Consider the following 19,245-nt stretch of genomic DNA (forward strand, 5'->3'; position numbering starts at 1 on the left):
TTAGGTTGTTGTTTTTCAGTTAGCAAAAGCTCAGCATTTCTGACCTGGATGGTAGGACACAGCCAGGCTGTGCTGATTGGTTCTGTGGTGTCATCCTGCTGTGGGGGCTTGTCCATGAGTGGTGGAAAAGCACAAATGAGGTTCTCATTTTGGAGTGGTGGACACATGAGAGCTCTCACACCTTCCCAGAGGCAGCAGCCCCTGACCAGGAGCCACCACCATGCCTCCGTCTCTCCTCTGTGGCCCTGCTCCTCTTCTGCCCGGCAGGTGCAGAGAGTGCCCTGGAGCCCTGCACGGATTTCCTGTGGGCTCTGTGGTGCTGCCCACGCTGCTGAGATCACTCTGGCTCACCAGCGTGTCACTCACACAAAACGCAGTTGTAGCTTTGGATTTTCAGCCCTTAAGTGATAAAAATCAGCCATGCTGGTGCTTCTAGAAGAGGGGCAGGGAGTTCTTGAATAAGCCTACACTTTTACCAGATATTTGGAGATGCTTTAATTGTTTGTGATAGATCAGGCTATAAGTGAGTTTTTTTTCAAAAGGAGTTCTCTGTTATTTCAAAACAATCAAAAGAAAAGAAAGCCAGGAGTAATTAGGTAATGAAAAAATATAATCAGGTTATTGACTTATACCAAAGAACAACAAACTAAATTGTATTTCTTCAGTAGTCAATTAAATAAATACGTAGTAAGAATGTAAAAACCTGTAATGAGGAACGATTTAATCATCAGGAATCATTTTATAATCTTTAATTGCAATTAGAAGTGAGGAATGGTACCTACATTCCTGTCTTTCCTATGATCTGTGTTAAAGAATCAATCCAGGTGGAAGCTAATGCACTGTCCTTAGGATTTGGACCACAACTGTGTAGTAAAAGTGATCAGTGAATTGTCTTGAGAGTGGAACCTGATGATATTCCTGCTAAAATCATGATCTCTTTTTTCTGTTGATCTTTGTGGAAGCTGGTGGCTAGTAGTGAAGCTGTGCTTGCTCTGGTAGCCCTGCATCCTGCTGTCCCTGGGTCCTGCTGCCCCAGCCCCCCCAGGCCCACAGAAACAGAGCCCGTGTCCCTCTGTGGTTTGGGCTGCTTGGGGGCAGAAGGATTAGCCCAAGGGTGCTGCTGCATGCAGCTCCAGGATCACCAGAGGGTTCAGAGGGCCCTCGAGGGGTACCAGCATTCATTCCAAACCAGAGCCAAGAGTGTTATGCTGAAAAGACCAGTGATTCCAAGCCTGGATTTTCATGGAATGGAAGTGATTCTGTTTCTTATTTTAACTGTGCAGCAGCTTTCCTGGTGTAGAGGACAAACAATGAACTCTTACGGAGATTATGTTCTGACTCAGTTTCCCTTCACAGAATAAATTCCCTTTATTCTGTGTCTGTTCAGCCTCAAGAGAAAATTATAATGTGTTCTAAGTGCAGGTTGAGTTGAAGGTCTTGTTTTCCCTCTGAGAAGTAGTGATTTAAGGTGATGTGTTATCATGCTAGTTATCTTAGAGATGTTATTGCAAACAGTACAGGCAAACATACTTTTAAATTTTAAGCAATATATTTGTGGGGGGGGGGGTATTGTGTGTATTCCCAGGAAATCCTGAAATGATACACAAATTGAGCAGAAATATATAGTCCACAAGGGACCTCTATTAAGATTTTTGTGAGAATATGTATGCTTATGAAGATTAAGGGTCTGGCTTCACTGAAAATGTATTAATCAACAGACAAGATATAGCACAATGCACTCTTCCCAATGGCCTTGGCTCTGACCCTTTTAAAGATAATGGGAATACTGTCCACTAGGAACTAGATTAGGACGATCAAGTGCATTTCATCAGGGTATGACTTGAACCATGATCCCAGAGGTGAAAAGGCAGAGGTTTATCCACTGAGCCAACCAGCCCCTGTCCAGATAAAATCTTGAATATGATGTATAAGGGCAAATTAGAATAGAGAAAGGAAATTGATTGCTTAGGACCATTGCTTCCTCAGACTGGTCATAGGAAATCCTGCCTATCCTGAAACTGCTTCTTTTATTTAACATAGTCTTCTGCGATGCCTGATCTTCATAAAGTATTAATAGGAAAATGGCTTCATGCTCTGCATCTTTATTTAGAAGCAGCATTCTTATGTTTAGAATTGCATTTGCTTAAATGAGTGATTGGTTGATATGTCACTGGATAAACTGCAAAATGAGAAATGACAGAGATAGGAAATATTACAAATAAATTGTTCTCACTAGCAAAACATAAATGCAAATCCAGATTGCACAAACAAGTCAATCCAGATGTGTTGGGTTAGCTGTTTACTGCAAGCTTCAAATAGATTAATTATTCTGGTGTAAAATTTGTCCATAGCACAAAGTTACAAATATTATTTCATTACCTTTTCCCCCACCCTGTTCTGTACAGCTGCTGGATAATTCAAGTGTACTGTGATATATTTATTTTTTTAGGCATTGGCTCTTGTTTAAGTCTGGCCCTAAGAGTAGGTTCAGCATCTGTATTTGCACTCTGTAATCCAGCCTGTAGTATGATCTGCTAATGTATTTTGGCCCTTTTTAACCTGTGTGACACGGAAGAGAATAGCCAGGGAAGCAGTGTTTGCACCTGCATTCCAGTCCCCAAGTTTATGGATCTCACCATCATCCCTTACAGTTAATATTTGTGCACACAAGCACCATACCAAAACTGCCACATCTTGCCCGAAGTCTGTGGCAAGCCAAATAAGAATAGAAAGGTGCTTAATTGTTTTTGCACCATCTCTGTACAGTAGCTCAATCCTCTTGTGCTGTCCAGGTACGCCTGATAACCTCCCAGATGAATGTCTGCATGCACAAAAGATTGCACAGAGAAAAGCAAATACTAAGTTTAACTTGAAAAGTTACGCTCGAGGACACTCATACAAAAGGCGCAGCTAGAGATGGGAGTGGGGTACCCAGCTGCAAGGATGGAGAGGTGGGTTCTGGTCCCTGCTCTGGGGCCTGTCTGTGTATTCTTGTTACATAGGTGTGGGAGGCACGGGCTGCAGTCCTTCTCTCTGCTGCTCCCAGAGCAGCCTCCAGCAGCCCACGCAAGGAAGGGGTGGATTTGAATCCCTGCTGGAAGAGCAGCACCTCAGTGTTAGGTGTCTGGAAGTTCCCAGTGACCCTGGGAGATGCCTGACTCTCTGTGAGGGGGGCAGGGGGATCGATTGGAGCTCCCCACACCCCTCTGGGGCACACCCAGCATTGATATGCCTCTGTGGTCCTGCTGTTCCCCAAAACACTCATGCCAGCCAAGCCTCAGGGACTCTTCAATCCACAGTGGGAGTTTTGCCCGAGTAAGAAAAATTTCATAGTCATTCCTCAAGAAAATTCCATTTTTAACCACTCTACAGGTAATACTAAAACTGTATTCTCCATATTTCATGCTTTTGCCAAATTGCAGCTCACAAGTAACTGTGTAACAGGATGGTGCCTGGGGGTTTCAACTCCCAAGTGGGACAAACTAATGTTTCACAGTAACCGATATATTAAGTTTAATGAAATAATCCATGGAGTGTGTCATATTTGCAAGTAGGATATTCCTAATTAAAGTCTTTCAGTTTTAAAGACAGCATCCACTCAGTCATTCCTGACGTTTTGAAGGAGCTTTGTCACAAGCTGTTATGCACAGTGTATGAATTATTGCAATAATATTTAGTGTCTGTCCCAGAAAAGTTGTGAAAAGTCAATTTGCATGAATACATTTTTCCAGAGTCAACTTTCTTTTAATTTGATGTAAGCACTGCAATCCCAGGAGAGTAAGGAGCAAAATCCAATTTTCCCATCAGAAGATGGAAAGCGTGTGTTCAGGTGTGACCAGCTGTTAGTCAGAGGGCGCAGCCCTGGTCTGTGGGCACGCTGCCCTCACACCAGGCTGGGTACTGGCGAGCAGATCCCGTCTGCTGGAGGAGCTGGCTGCACACAGGGTGAGGGGGCTGTGGGCTCTGTGCTGCCCATCGGGTGCTCCAGGCTCTGCTGGGCTCAGGGCAGCTGAGAGATGGAAGGGATGCAGTTCACTGCTGCAGGGCAGCGTTTGGGCAAGGAGCCCTTGGGGTGTGGAAGGAGCTTCTGTGGTCAGCAGAAAGTTCACTGCTGCTGCTTGAGTGGAAGCCCAGGCTTAATCTGTGTCAGTGCTTTTGGCTTCTTCACTAGTTTATCCTTTACATATACTCCAGTTTTCTCATTGAGAGCTAATTCCTAAGTAGCACAACAAGTTCTGATTTCTGATGTGGTTTTTTTCAAGTAACAAAAGTCTCACAGGATGAGACCTGGATTCTCTGCTGCATGTTGCAGAACAGAGGGGTGGCTGAGCGCTTGGAACTGTTAGCAGGGTGTTTGACTGACAGCTTATCCATACCAGTCATGTCAGCCCTCAGTGCCACTAGCACTGTGCTGTGCCTCACTCCCCTAATGCTGAGAACAATCTCTTTGGTGCCATTTCTCTGTGGCCATAGGACCACATTTCTCTGTGTGCCACAGATCCACATTTATGTGGGTGTTTGTGATTTGACAACACTGCCATTCAGGATACATAGATATGTGCAGAAATATAATATCATACAAAAACAGCATAAATGGTAAATTTATATTCAGTGATTTGGGGTATTTTTCTGTGAAACATGATTTTAAAGACTGACAATGAGAGAAAGAAGATTCAGATTCAAAATATGTAGTAATATAGATAATTTTACATAGTCTTTGTTAGAGAAAGAAGTAGCTTTATATCAGGCAGAGTTATGTACAGCATTTTCATGGGTAAGTGGGGAGGATCAGCATTTCCGCAGGCTTTTACCTGAAGTCAGTAGACTGCTGAATCAGTTTCTAAATAATTTGCGTGGACTGGAAAGATGGATAAAATTACTGTCTTTCCAAAGTCTCTTGGAAAAAAATGTGTGCTCCACAAGACTGGCAAAGGAGTTACAGTGACCAGGGTCCACATGTTTTAATTCTCTGAGGTCACTTCTGTATGCTCATCTCCTCTTTTTGGTCTGAAACTTCATTTCCCTTTCACAGCTGTGAATTCTCTCGTGGGCCCTGCAGATGGATTTGATAAATGCTGCTAATATCACCTCCTGATCTACCAGTGCTCTGACTTTGGTCTGCAGGTCTTGATGAGTAATTGCCGTTGTTCTACTCCAATGACTGAATTAAGTTGCCCTGTTTGAAGGGGTTCATACATGTATGATTTTAGCCAAGGTGGCCCATTGCAGTGTACCCAATAGATGCTGACCTTTTACCAGTGCTTTAAATTGAAGCAAGCAGAACCTCAGTTTCTGCAACTGCCTAAACTCTCTTATAACCCTTTGATTACTGTGAAGCTGCATAATGTAGGAATTTAGAATTTAGTGCATTGCTTTCTCTTCCACCCCAGCACATAAATGCACGTTACAGCGTTGCCAAGAAAAAGGGAACAAAAAGTGAGACTCCCTTCAGCAGGTTTTGCAGAATACACAGCATCCTGGAAAACCTGCAGTTCTGATAATCCCCCTAGGAGGTGATGGGCGCTGTAGCTGACACAGCCATCAGTCCTGAAAGCTTTTAATTCTCCTCAAAATAAATAGGAAATATCCTTTACTGCAAATGCGGTCATTCCTACACATACTGCGTGGCTGCATTCCCAGCAGCGAGGGTCGCAGTGGCTCACAGGTAGTAGCTAACTATAGATACACTGCCTGGATGGATGGATGGATGGATGGATGGATGGATGGATGGATGGATGGATGGATGGATGGATGGATGGATGGATGGATGCATGGATGGATGGATGCATGGATGCATGGCTAGATGCATGGATGGATGGTATTTTCATTCAGGTGCTCATCAAACATTCCTGTTGGGCTGGTCACTGGACATTGTTGAGCAAACATCTTGATGTAATATCATCAACTTGGTGTTGGAGCAGATAAAACGTAGACCCTGCATCATCTTCACTATTATTTAGGTATAAATACATTGGTGAAACTGAGTTTGGAGAAAAAAAACAGTCTTCTGAAAACTGCCTATGACATATAATTCTGGAATGGTCTGCCAGTCACAGCATTTTAAAGTCTCTGTGTAATTGCTCAAATTACAACAGCATGTCATGTAACACCTTAAAGATTTGGTTCCTAAAGATGATCTTATTATGAGTAAATTAAATAGAACAATATATTGATTTCTGGCATTTGAACTTATTTTTTTGTTATTTTTAAGGCATTTAGAGTGACAGACATACTCATGTTTCCTGTTCCAGCAATGACATTATTCACAGTGCTGATTGGTGTACACCACAGTGCTCACTCATGGAAATGAGTGAGCATTTTGTGGTGAAATTGCTATGAAAGGAGTATGTTCCAGGTGGGGTTTTTTAGAGACAATGTTAGATGCTTTAAAAGTAAAGGCATTACCCTGTGAAATTCTGACTGCTCCTCAATATCATCTTGCCCAGGTTGATTTTCATTCATTTTCTGTCATGCCAGGTTGCTCCAGGCACCCGTGTACCTGTAAAGCAGATGGAATTGACTGATGCCCATGTCAGGCCCTGTGCCTTCTTTTAACTAAAGTTGCTTTTAGGGCAAATGGCATTTGTAATTCATCGTGACAAGGCTTAGTGAACACCTTGCATTTGCATCAAAAATTTTGCATTTTGAGATTACAGGCTTAAATGAGAATGCAAGTGCTTTTCACACCAAGAAATAATAGTTAAAACATGGTCTTCTACTGAAAAGAATAACTGAAGTTTTCTCAAAATGCACCATTCAGGTTTTCATCATCTCTTCTGTTCTCGCCTCGCTGGCTGTAGTGCTGCCAGGTAAACACAGAGAGGTTGTGGGGGGTTCCCACTGCTCAGCCCTGAGCACACAGATAACCTGTCCTTGCCCTTGCAAGAGCGAGCAGGTGCCTGTCTGCACACTCAGTGGATGTGTTTGGACAGAAGGTTACAGGTGCTGTAACACAGTCACTTAATAACTAGGAAAAAATAATTTATAAAAGTGCATTATTATTTAATATATAGCAGGAAGTAAAAGCTTTTGCAAATAATCCAGTAAAAATATTTGGTTGTTTTACATGGCAGGATGAATTCTTCACCATGAACATTCCCTAAATCCTTCTAGGCACCTAGCTGGGCTTTGGCTTCAGGTTGAAGCTGTCCCTTTACCTGGGGAAACTTGGGAAACTGGCAGCACAGTACACAATGCTGTCTTGTTCCTGTTATCTGCCACCAGTGCCAGCAGCTCATCTGCATAGCACAGACACTGCATACACAACTGCAGCAAACAAACACGGCAGAAACTTCTGTGGATGATAATGCACATCCAAATGCTTAGTCCTTTAAACCTCAGGCCTCATTGAGTTTGCAAATATCATCATAGCTAGAACAATCTGAATGTATAAAATTTTGAAAATGTGAATTGGTGTGAGAGGACAATGCATCTATTGAACTTTGCCAACCCTTGGGATGCCCATGAGTAATTTATACCATTGTGTTCTGTGGAGCATTGTTCTTTCATTCAGTCCTCACAGTTTAACACTTCAGAAACAGCCTTTGTCCTGACACCTCCCCTTCCCTACTCTGAGCAGTTTACTTGGAACAGTAGGAAAAATGTATAGACATACATTTCAATTAATAGTTTTAACTGGGGATGGCAACTTGTTTTCCTATCCCTGATTCACATAGGATGGCTGATAGCTCTAAAATGGAGACACACGGAGAAGGAAAGGGATGGTAACATTTGTTTTCATAGCCAGTGTCTATGTATTGTGGCTACCAATCTGTTCTGCTTACTGAAATACAGAATCAGAGCGTGGAAACATTCATGGTGATGGAAACATCCATTTACTCTTCAAGTGCATTGAGATTGCTTCAGTTAGACCAGTGAGTGCTGGACCAGCCCAACACTTTTAGTATTGAGTATATTATTAGATACATACTGTAAGTTCCCACATAGATATTTCAAAATATTTATCTAAGCATATTGAATTCTCAGGCTTTCAATCAGATGTTAAAGCAAGCACAAATTGTCACAGTTATCGGTATTGCAGAATCTTTCCAGTATACTGTCTCACAGAGTTTGGTGTCGAATGAAATAAAGCAGGGAAAGCTGCCCATCACCTGGCATCTTCATGTAAAGATACCTACATATGGCAGGAGAGCCTGGAGAGAGCTGGGTGAGCCATGGAGAGGGAGCTAATCAGCAGTGCAGGTGGTTCAGGTAGCTGCTTTTCACACAGATAATTAATGTGTACAAGTAGCTGCTAATTGCACATTTCAGGAATGATTTATGAGGTGACAGAGGGGAAAGGGGGACACGATCTAATTTCTTTGGGAACCTCTGCCGTTCATACAATGGTATCAGCACAGCTGTGAGATGGGACATGATTAATGAACGGTGGGCAAACACCGCCGTGGCGCGGGACAGTGCCGGGCCGCTTGTCAGAACAGCAAGTGGCCCTCAGAGCCAGGGCCAGCACCGTGGGGATGATGAGCTTTTGTCTTTAGCTTCAGTTCCCTGGGACATCGGGCTGCACTTGGCCGGGTTCTGGAGTAAGATCCTTTGTGTCCATCAGAACAGTTACGGGTTTAATGGGGACAATTGGCATTGAGTTGTGAGTGGGTTTGTGTTTATGAACAAAGACTCTGGATATTTATTCTTTCTGTAGAGGTCATGGGGAAAACAAATGTGGCTGGGACTAATATTTATACAGGACATTAAATCTGTTAAACACTTGCTTCTGGTGCTGTGCCTGGGAGCACCCTTTACCTACTGTCACATATCCCTCTGTCTGCTGCCATGCACCATCCAGAACAGGGGTACAGGAACTCGGCTTTGCTTGGGAAGAGTGATGTGCACATTGTGATTGTTGTACCTGCTTATCTGCACTAAAGATAATACAGAGTAATATGATGCATTTCACTGACATTCTCATGGGCTGGTTAGCGTATCAGCTTGCTGTTCTTTTTTAATGCTAGTCTAGTTTATCTCTGAAGAGACTACTAACAAAATTTCAAGAAATGAAGCCTTCCTGTGGTGTAAGTGTACTTATAGGGAAGTGCTGTGAAGAGCCAGTGTTACAACTTTCACTGCGGAAAATGAATGTTTTCAACACTTTTCTCAAGGCACTGTTTATGTATCAAAATAGTCCAGACAGTTTTACACTGTGTTATAAAAACTATTCTACGAAGGCTACACCTCAAGCTGTGTGTAATCATAGTTTTCTTTTATTTCCTTTTATATAATGTAGTATTTTTAAATTGCTGCAGTTCAACATTAAAGAGTGAAAGCATTTATTTCTGTCTTTTATAGCTTTTAGAATTTGACAGAGAGCTCTCAGTCTTTAAAGACAGATTGTATGAACTGGACATCTCATTTCCTCCCAGGTAAGATTCATATATAATCCATTTATTTAACTAGCTACAACATAATTATTACTTGCACTGTTGGTAAAATGGGAATGTTCTCATATTTATTGCAGAAATTATAATGATGTCTGTTCCTTTTACGATTGTTTATTCTCCCCACATCCCCTCCATCACTAATAAACCACATGCCAGCAGTGCTCCATAGCTCATCATGTGGGTTCCGCTGATCCTGTCTTTTATAGCTGCTCTTAAAACAGACCTGGCAGGAATGTGTGCTCAGAGATGTGGGAGGACTTCTAAGCACTGGGCCCAGACCACCTGTTAAATCCCATTTTTGCAACCATAAAGACAGCCTTTGCCTCAAGCTGTTTGAGGACTGCCAGCAGTGGCACTCAGCAGGATTGCAGTCAGCTGAGGGTGTAGAGCCTACTGCCATCACTCAGGGAAGTCCAAGAGGGGTATCAGGAAGGAGAGCAGGAACTTAGATTCTGCTTTTTCAGTTTCACTAAACATCATATAACTACTTAAGACTGTTACAATAAATTGGCTGGTTTAATACACATGCATGATTTTAGTCAGCAGTATCCCTGAGGTGTTTTAGCCATGAATGGACAACTATTGCTATCATACAAAACCAAGCATTTTGCAAATGGCAGTTCTATTTGGGAGAAATCTGTGGAAGATTTGGTGCCATTCTATACGTGTATGGTCCCTTTGCAAGAGTGAGGAAGTCAAATCTCACAGTTGCTTTCAAGGGAAAGAAATACTGCATTCACAAAGAAAAAGTTCAAAAAATAGTAGAAAAAAGGCAGATAAAACTATGCTTTTTATATACTTTCTTGTTAATAGATTTAATATGTTTAAATGCTACTATTTTATGCTTCATGGACAGATAGGAAAGTATGATGTTCTGGCATACACTAAAAAAAATTTGCGAAGCTTGCTTTTTGTGATCATAATCTCATTGCTTCTTACCAGCCAGCTGCGATACTGATTTGTATTGATCCCCTGGGACACTGGAAGTATGCACAGAGTTACCACCACTCTAAATTGTCCTTATTGATTGAGTATGATAACAGTAGACCAGCAGGGTGTGTACATCCCTAAGTGTGTCTCACTCGTCATGTATCCGGTCAGGGTAGATGAAGGTGAGGGGAAGTGATACAATTTTTATACCATACATACTCTTCTACGTCATTTCTTCAACACTAGTGCTTTCAGCCAGAGCAAGGCTTACCAAAAATACATTGTTCCATGAATAGTTTTCAGCTTCTTCAGACTCTGTAAGAGCTTTTCAGTGTCATGCTCCCCTCAAGCAGAGATCAGAAATTAGGTGTAAGTAGTCTCTGTGTGTTTTAGTTCTACTCACTCTGTTTCCTTCTCAACAACTAGCTAATAGTAGTAGTAATAATAATAATAATAATGATAGATAAAAAATTATTTACTGAGAGATGGCATGTATATATAAAGACCAAACTGGCTTTTTATTAGGATGTTTTTTCACCCATCCCTCCTTGTTTTCTGTGTCATAAGGCATGGACATTCTATTGCCCATCCTATGGTCCTTGCATGGCCACAGGCTCAGTAATGTATCTTTAACAGAAATACGTTACTATTTTTAGTCATACATAATTTTGGTGTGTATAAATAATTACTTACATAATACTTCTGTGAGATTTATAGTTACAAATTGAATTTGTATCTGTAAATGGAATGGTATTAAGGCAGCACAGCAAATTAATGTTTCTGCACATACAAAGGACTTTCCTCAGAGTCTTGACAGAGTCTGTGTTACTGCACATTAGCTTCAGGACTTTTTAGTTAACTCTGAATGTGGGAAGGATTGGAGAGCCACTTCTGAGCTCTCCTACAGCCACATCTAAACCTAGTATTTCTGCAGGCATACTTAGGGAACTCAAAACTAATCTGTTGTTCTTCTACAGTGCAATACTGTAATTTAAGACCAAATGTCTGCTTGATCTGCTGTGAATTCTTCTTCCTGATGTGGGTGACCATCATGATGCAGTGCAGAGGGAGGGGTTCTCAGGTAGACATCCCTTAGAACCATCTAGAACAAAGCCTTGACTGAGCTCAAGGGTTCCTCCAACCCAAACCATTCCTTCATTTTGTGATTCTATAGCACTGACAGCATCTGCAGGCCTGTCAGTTATCTCTTCTCTGTTCAGCATCCCTAAAGCATTTTGCAAACTCATCTTCAATTCTGAGTTCCTTTCAATTCTGTAATGTATGTGCATAAACCATGTCAGCTCACCACCCTGTATGCCTATGCCCAGAGGAGCATGCCAGGGATGCAGTGAATGAACTTCCAGGGGAAAGAGGCTCATCCCACCTGTTCTGGACCCAGATCTGCTGATGCTGTGTCCACAGGGCCTCCCACACATTCTGTCCAGGGTCCTTGGAGCCTGCAGGGCAGTGGCAGGAAGACAGCTGGGGCCAGGCATTCCTCTGGCCCTGTCCAGAGCCCACCCTTCCCTCGCAAACCCTTCCTCTGTCCTGCTGGGATGTGCCAAAGGTGAAGGCAGCCTGGGAGGGCAGCCACAGTTTAACAAGAGACCACGTGGCAGGTCTGCTATGTTAGACAACCTGTAAAAAATCATTCCAACAGAATATTCCTTAGACATTATTCACCCACTCCTATATTTTGCAGTCTTTTATTTTATGTAGTAAATGTTCATGTTTTCATCTTGTTATCCTCTGTGATCTAGTGTAGCATATAGCAACCCAAGCCACTGGAGACTAAATACAAGTTAGAATTTCAGACTCTGTAAGCTCTGTCACTCACAGGCTGAAGAGTCTGGCCATGAGCAAACAGCCCAATGCGAGGCTGCAAAGGGCTTGGTGGTAGTCAACAATCACTGCAAAAGGCAGGAGGTGTGAAAAAAAGAAGTAAAAACATTGTTGTGTGTCAATATACAGGTGGGCAATTGTTACCTTTATCACTGCTCTCCATTAATTATTATAATTATTCTTGTAGCTGTTGTATAACAAAGATAGGAGCTGACTTTAGCAAGAGTTCACACCCACATACAAGGTTTGCTCTCAGATAAGGCTGCATGCACAGCAATCTCATATATTAATCATTCTCTTAAAGTGACCTATTCTTGTTTGTTGTTGAATTAGGCTGTCATGTAATTTACTGGTTGGACATATGTTTGTGTCTTAGATACCCTGTGTGTGATATTTGTCTCAAGCAGACCCCCTGCACTGGCCGTGTCTTGGCTTTTGACGCCTCTGAGCAGGAGACAGGTTGAATCTCATTTACTCTCAGCAGTGTGTTCCTCCTTTGGAATTCTCTCTAACACTGGCTCATTGTTCTGCAAAAATCTTATTTAGTCCATAAAATATTTTTTCTCTACCTTGTATTTTGTCCCATGACCCTTCCCTGTTCTAGGAGGTTGCCCAACGACACATGTATTGTTGTGGTCTGATTTACACTGAGCCAGCCAGCTCTGCATGAAGCAATGCCCAGAGTGCTCCCTTGTTCCTTCCCTTCTGCAGACACTATGCAGAGCAGAACCTCTGGGTGCCAATGCACAGAGCCCCAGTGTCACCCTTGGGTATGAAATGGAAGGACAAGATGATGGTTTAGGTGTCAGCAGGCTGCTCTTCCTTTCCAGTGTTCTCACTGCCTCTCTGCATGCTCTCAGATCATACAGACTGCCTGCTGATGGGGCAGGGCAGCACTCCTGAAGCAAATGGGATTTTCATTTCCTAGAACATCTCCTCAGTAATGCTGCTGGTCCTGTTGTCTCACAAAAGAGGAGTTAGGCACTCAGATGAAAAAGCCCTAGGTTATTTTTATGCTTGCATTATCAGTTACTTTTATAACACTTTTTTTTTTTGTCAACTAAGAAGTATTTTCTGCTGAACAGAAATACTTCAGACTCACTCATGCACTGTAAAACTCCTTCCAGGTATTAGTGAGGTATCTGAAATCATCCATGGATCTCTCAGCCCCCCAAGAAACAAATTCCCACCTGACATGATGCAGTTGTCTGGGTGCTTCCAGCATCTAAGGCTGAAGCACAGAAACAATTTCCCAGCTGGAAACAGAGAGACAGCTGTCATTTCCTCCAAAACAATTTGAATTTAATTATTACAATGATTTTTCAGACAGATCTTGCCTCCATGTTTCCACTCACATAAACTAGTGCCACTCTCACCAATTCTCAATTTTCAAATCGAAACAGGGTCTTTCTTTAATTTGTGAGGAACCAGACAGCACTATCCAAAGTCTGGTTTAAGGAATTGTGGTGAGGGGGAAAAGAAAGGACCACAAATGAATTTTAAAAGTTTCAAAGAATTACTCTACACCATGTGTAAGGTAAGGACTACAGACCACACTGCCAGCAGAAAATAAAGCGTATTCTAAAGAGCTTATGGTCCTTGCTGCCAGCCAGGCTGTCCCATCTGAATGTACTGCTGAAAAGCCCAGTAGTTTGGAGCTTGAATCCTGACCCTCAGGTCAGGATTGAATTTCTTGAATTTCTTGAATTTCTTCCCTCAGGTTCTGAGGTTGTTTTTTTCAGTATGAGACTTTGTAAAATTTAGCCCCAAAGTAAGGTAGTTTTGAGAAGTACAGGTAGACATATTCCCAGAAAAGACATCAAGCTCAATCACAGTCATAGATAGTAACATCAGGCTGTTCTGGTACAAGTTAGCACTGGGTCCTTCCCAACAAGCCAACATTATTCATAATTCCATTTATCCACTTGTAATAGTAGCAGTATTGCATATATTGCGTGAGGTACAGCATTACTGTTATTAAAGCAATAGAGTTCATCACTCAGTGTTCACTTGCTGAGGCACTGGTATTGCCAAATAATCAATTTTTGCCAGCTGGGCCTCCCCACAGCTCTGGAGAGAGCAGAGCACAGCGTGCCCCTTGCCATCAGCCATGTGCCAGCCTCTGGTCCCGGGCAGGTCCTGGCACCGGAGCAAGTGCCAGCACATGTCCTCCTGTCCCCAGGGTTTGGCACAGGGTGGTTTTCAGCAGCACTATGGACACCATAGTGCTGGGTGACTGTTCTTCTGGGTGACTGTTCTTCACAGAAAGTGAAGGGTTGCATTGTGCTTTCTGGAAAAAAAAATGGGCTCTCGGTTTATTTCTATTTTAAACTGAAAAAGGTCCTGCAATGCTGGTGATACAGGAATGCTCACTCTGAGGCATATTACAGACCAGTATTTTCTAAAGACTGTTAAGCCAAAAAGCAATATGCCCAGCATAAATCTATTTAAAAGGTTCTGATAAAAATACCGTGTCATTAACCCTCCTGTTTTGTGTTGTGCCCAGACTCAGGGCTCAAGTCTTGTTTACCCATCCTGCCCTTTGCTGCTGGTTTGCCCGGGTGACCCCCTGTCCCATTGTCACCTTTGACTCCAATTGTTGGTACTATCACCATGGTGTTAGCGTAGCCTGTGCAAGTAGCAGCTGTTTAACACATTGCTCCAAAACTACTGTGTTTGCAGGGCTCTGTTTGCCCTCCTGATTTGGCTGAAGTGAGACACGTATCGTGGCCAGTTGGCTCACAGAGCATCACCGAGGCTTATTAGTGTGTTGGTACCTATGAAGCAGATAATCTAATTCAAACACCAGTGTGTCTTACTGCTTAGCTTAGATCTGCTGCCTAAGATGTGCATATGAAGATAAATTACATGGGGTCATTTGTTAGGAAGAGATCTAGGGAATCCAACTGCAACTCTCCCTTTCAGGTTCAGGGAAACAAAAATTGTTAATTCAATTTTGAGAAAGAAACCAACACTCTGGTTGCTGACAAAAATTAGATATCACCCTTTGATTGGTTGAATGGCATTTTGTTGAAATCACACTTACATACCAGCTCACACTAGTGCTGACTGTAAATTAAAAATATCAAAATATTTTTATTTATATATTTGGCCTTAAAACTTTCAGAACACCCAAAGGTTGTATTGGCAGTCCACGTTCACCATCCTTTTTTCAGGTAAAAGTATCTTAGACAATCTGAGAGCACATCAGAGCTGAAGGTAAATTGATCCAACATTTTCTGAGAAAATATGAAAACAGTAAATAATTTCCTGATGAAGAGTGGTTGGGATTTCCCCCTTTTGAGGTTAAAAGTGAGAAAAGGTTTAGTAAATGTGAGGACTCATACCTAAGTTCAAAAATATAATGAACCTAATCAAAATTGTCTCAACTCTTCCCGTAAAGAGCTCAGTTTTCATTGATGCTTTATAGTTCCATCCCATCTCAAATACTTTGTATTATAAAAAAATTGGTGATATAAAATGTGGGGACAATTGACAGATGAGCGAGCACAAGGAGTTTTTGAACAGGAGGCATTTCCACTCCCTGAAATGTGATAAAGTTTGCTAAATGATCTGCATTTGAACCTAGATATAGGCTGCAGTTGTTCAGAATGACCTTTACTGGAATAAAAAAGATCAAATAGCTGAATATTCCCCGCTGTTGCCTGGTGAGTGCTGCCACACTTCCCAGAGCAGCACTGGCAGCGTGGTCTGTAGAAGGCAGGATCCCAGAGCAGCACCAGGTGTTCCCAGCACCAGGTGCTCCCAGCATGGGATGTTCCCAGCGCTGGATGTCCCCAGCACAGGGTGTCCCAGCACAGGATGTCCCAGCACAGGGTGTCCCAGCGCTGGATGTCCCCAGCACAGGGTGTCCCAGCGCTGGATGTCCCCAGCACAGGGTGTCCCAGCACAGGATGTCCCAGCACAGGGTGTCCCAGCACTGGGTGTCCCAGCACAGGATGTCCCCAGCACAGGATGTCCCAGCACAGGACGTCCCAGCACAGGGTGTCCCAGCACAGGGTGTCCCAGCACAGGATGTCCCCAGCACAGGGTGTCCCAGCACTGGGTGTCCCAGCACAGGGTGTCCCAGCACAGGGTGTCCCAGCACAGGGTGTCCCAGCACTGGGTGTCCCAGCACTGGGTGTCCCAGCACTGGGTGTCCCAGCACAGGGTGTCCCAGCACAGGATGCCCCTGCACAGGGTGTCCCAGCACTGGATGTCCCCAGCACAGGGTGTCCCAGCACTGGATGTCCCAGCCCTCCACAGGCAATGAATTGTTTCCTGTTAGAAAGTACATTTCACCCATCTCACTAACAGATTTTATCCATGCTTGCACACGAGCAGAGTTCATTAGGAGCGTTTTTCCTAACTGGAAATGCCAGTTAAGGAGACATTTATATACACAGCATTGTTGGCTTGTGTTTTGAGTTAAGGCACTGCTGACAGGATGGTTTATGATGTCGGACAACTTTTCACCTTGCAGTAAGCATTTTTGTAAAGGTGTCTAATCATCTCTGACAATACCTGTCAACAGTAGTAGTGCTCTGATATTACTGACCCTCTTAATGGTTTATTTTCCCTAAACAATTGCCAAGTAGTTCTCATCCTTATTGAGTGTGACAACAGTAGTTCATTGGACGGCCTGCTCCTTATTAACAGAGTAAGTTAGCAATTCATCAAAGTGTTTGGTTAAATTTCAACAGTATTGAACATTATATTAATGATGTTGCTGGAAGTTTTATTCAGAAAACCCACCTGACAGTAATCCTGATTAAATGAGTGCAACTGAAACAGAAGTTTGTGAAATAGGATGGAAAAGCAGCTAGAAGCTGCATCTTCAGAAGGAGTAAGTCCTAAACAAGTGGAAATAAATTGTGCAAGCTTTTCACGTGGATGCTCCAGAACTGCCTGTCTGCATGTCCAGGGGCATACAGAGTCAAAGTGTATTTTGTATAATTCTGCTGGCTGGAATACACAGAGAATAACAGTCTCTTTTTGCTGTTTGTTACCCTGCTAACATGAGTGGCTGAGGTCCTAACTTCCTAGAACTTTGCCACTGTTTTAAACAGGGCATCAAATTTGTTCCACAGGGAATTCCACATTCCCCCATTGTATTTTTAAATAGACGTGATACAGTGTGTGTAAAAAAGTGTGTAACTGTACAGAATACTATGGAAGTGTGTACATCCTTACCTTACCTCTAGCACCTGTATGTGTTAGCATTATATCTATCTATCACTTATGTTTCAGTGGGACCTAGAGGCCTTTATCTGTTATGTCATCATTCTTACATGAGCACTCCCTATTCATTCTCAAGATCACTGTTTTCTGTGTATTACACAAGGTAGATTGTGATTGAGGCAGAATTCTAATGAAAGGAAAAAATAATACATTCTTTCCTGTCTAATTATTGGGATAGGGAGAGCTGGTTTTTCCTTTTTCTCTGCCACAGTCATTGTCTTGGTAGTCAAGACTAATGATGGAAGCACAGAAGGATGGCACAATACTCCCCCAACAGCAGATTGATATTGGAATTTCAAACTTTGATTATTTGTATAGAGTCCTTGACTTTCTTTTTATCAGATCTGCAGTTGTTTTTATCAAATATGTAATTATTTCTACAATTCCCAAATCAGAAGATCTATTGACTAGAATTGCTAAGTTTTCAATTAAGAACTCATAGTTCCTTATGTGTTAAAAGAGGCTGGAGGTGTCAGCAAAACAAATCTAACTTATTGCCCTTGATCACAGACAGTCTTATTCCTAATGTCTTTTGGAAGATGGGTATTACAAGAATAGTTCTGCTTTTTTGCATGTACACAACCTTAAATTTACAGTAATTTTTAAGAGATTACTTATGCCTAAAGGCAAAGAATCAGTCAAGAACTGGGGTTGAGAGGAAGGAAAAGAGAAGGGAAGCAGCTTAGAAATAACAAAAAGTGAACGGTCAAGTAGAAGCGTGTATTGGCATACTCGTGTCTCTCGTTCCCCACTGCAGCAAGTGGAAGTATTTTCCAGTTTTTTGAGTGCCACCATGGGATGGGTTGGTGCTCTCAGGCAGAGGCTGTGGGATGGTTGGTGCTCTCAGGCAGAGGCTGTGGGATGGGTTCTGCTCTCAGGCAGAGGCTGTGGGATGGTTGGTGCTCTCAGGCAGAGGCTGTGGGATGGGTTCATGCTCTCAGGCAGTGGCTGTGGGATGGTTGGTGCTCTCAGGCAGTGGCTGTGGGATGGGTTCATGCTCTCAGGCAGAGGCTGTGGGATGGTTGGTGCTCTCAGGCAGAGGCTGTGGGATGGTTGGTGCTCTCAGGCAGAGGCTGTGGGATGGGTTCATGCTCTCAGGCAGAGGCTGTGGGATGGTTGGTGCTCTCAGGCAGAGGCTGTGGGATGGGTTCGTGCTCTCAGGCAGTGGCTGTGGGATGGTTGGTGCTCTCAGGCAGTGGCTGTGGGATGGGTTCATGCTCTCAGGCAGTGGCTGTGGGATGGGTTCATGCTCTCAGGCAGAGGCTGTGGGATGGGTTCGTGCTCTCAGTCAGAGGCTGTGGGATGGGTTCATGCTCTCAGGCAGTGGCTGTGGGATGGTTCATGCTCTCAGGCAGAGGCTGTGGGATGGTTGGTGCTCTCAGGCAGAGGCTGTGGGATGCTTGGTGCTCTCAGGCAGAGGCTGTGGGATGGTTCGTGCTCTCAGGCAGAGGCTGTGGGATGGTTGGTGCTCTCAGGCGGTGTTGGTGCTCTCAGGCAGAGTGATTTTCTCTCAGCAGTGCGTATGGGTTCATGCTCTCAGGCAGAGGCTGTGGGATGGTTGGTGCTCTCAGGCAGAGGCTGTGGGATGGGTTCATGCTCTCAGGCAGAGGCTGTGGGATGGTTGGTGCTCTCAGGCAGTGGCTGTGGGATGGGTTCATGCTCTCAGGCACAGGCTGTGGGATGGTTCATGCTCTCAGGCAGAGGCTGTGGGATGGGTTCATGCTCTCAGGCAGAGGCTGTGGGATGCTTGGTGCTCTCAGGCAGAGGCTGTGGGATGGGTTCATGCTCTCAGGCAGAGGCTGTGGGATGCTTGGTGCTCTCAGGCAGAGGCTGTGGG

At 43.4% G+C, this 19,245-nt stretch overlaps 1 protein-coding gene across 2 annotated transcripts in view; it reads left to right on the forward strand.

The window, feature by feature from the left end:
- Window positions 1-19,245, forward strand: part of INPP5A (inositol polyphosphate-5-phosphatase A) — a 184,530-nt gene that overhangs the window by 154,697 nt on the left and 10,588 nt on the right. For both annotated transcript variants that reach the window (XM_030951774.1, XM_030951773.1), the window contains exon 12: window positions 9,304-9,377. In XM_030951774.1, the coding sequence (XP_030807634.1) occupies window positions 9,304-9,377 (74 nt within the window). The remainder of the gene's footprint in view (window positions 1-9,303; window positions 9,378-19,245) is intronic.

This window comes from Camarhynchus parvulus, chromosome 6 (genome assembly GCF_901933205.1).
Source record: "Camarhynchus parvulus chromosome 6, STF_HiC, whole genome shotgun sequence".
Taxonomy (NCBI): Eukaryota; Metazoa; Chordata; class Aves; order Passeriformes; family Thraupidae; genus Camarhynchus; species Camarhynchus parvulus.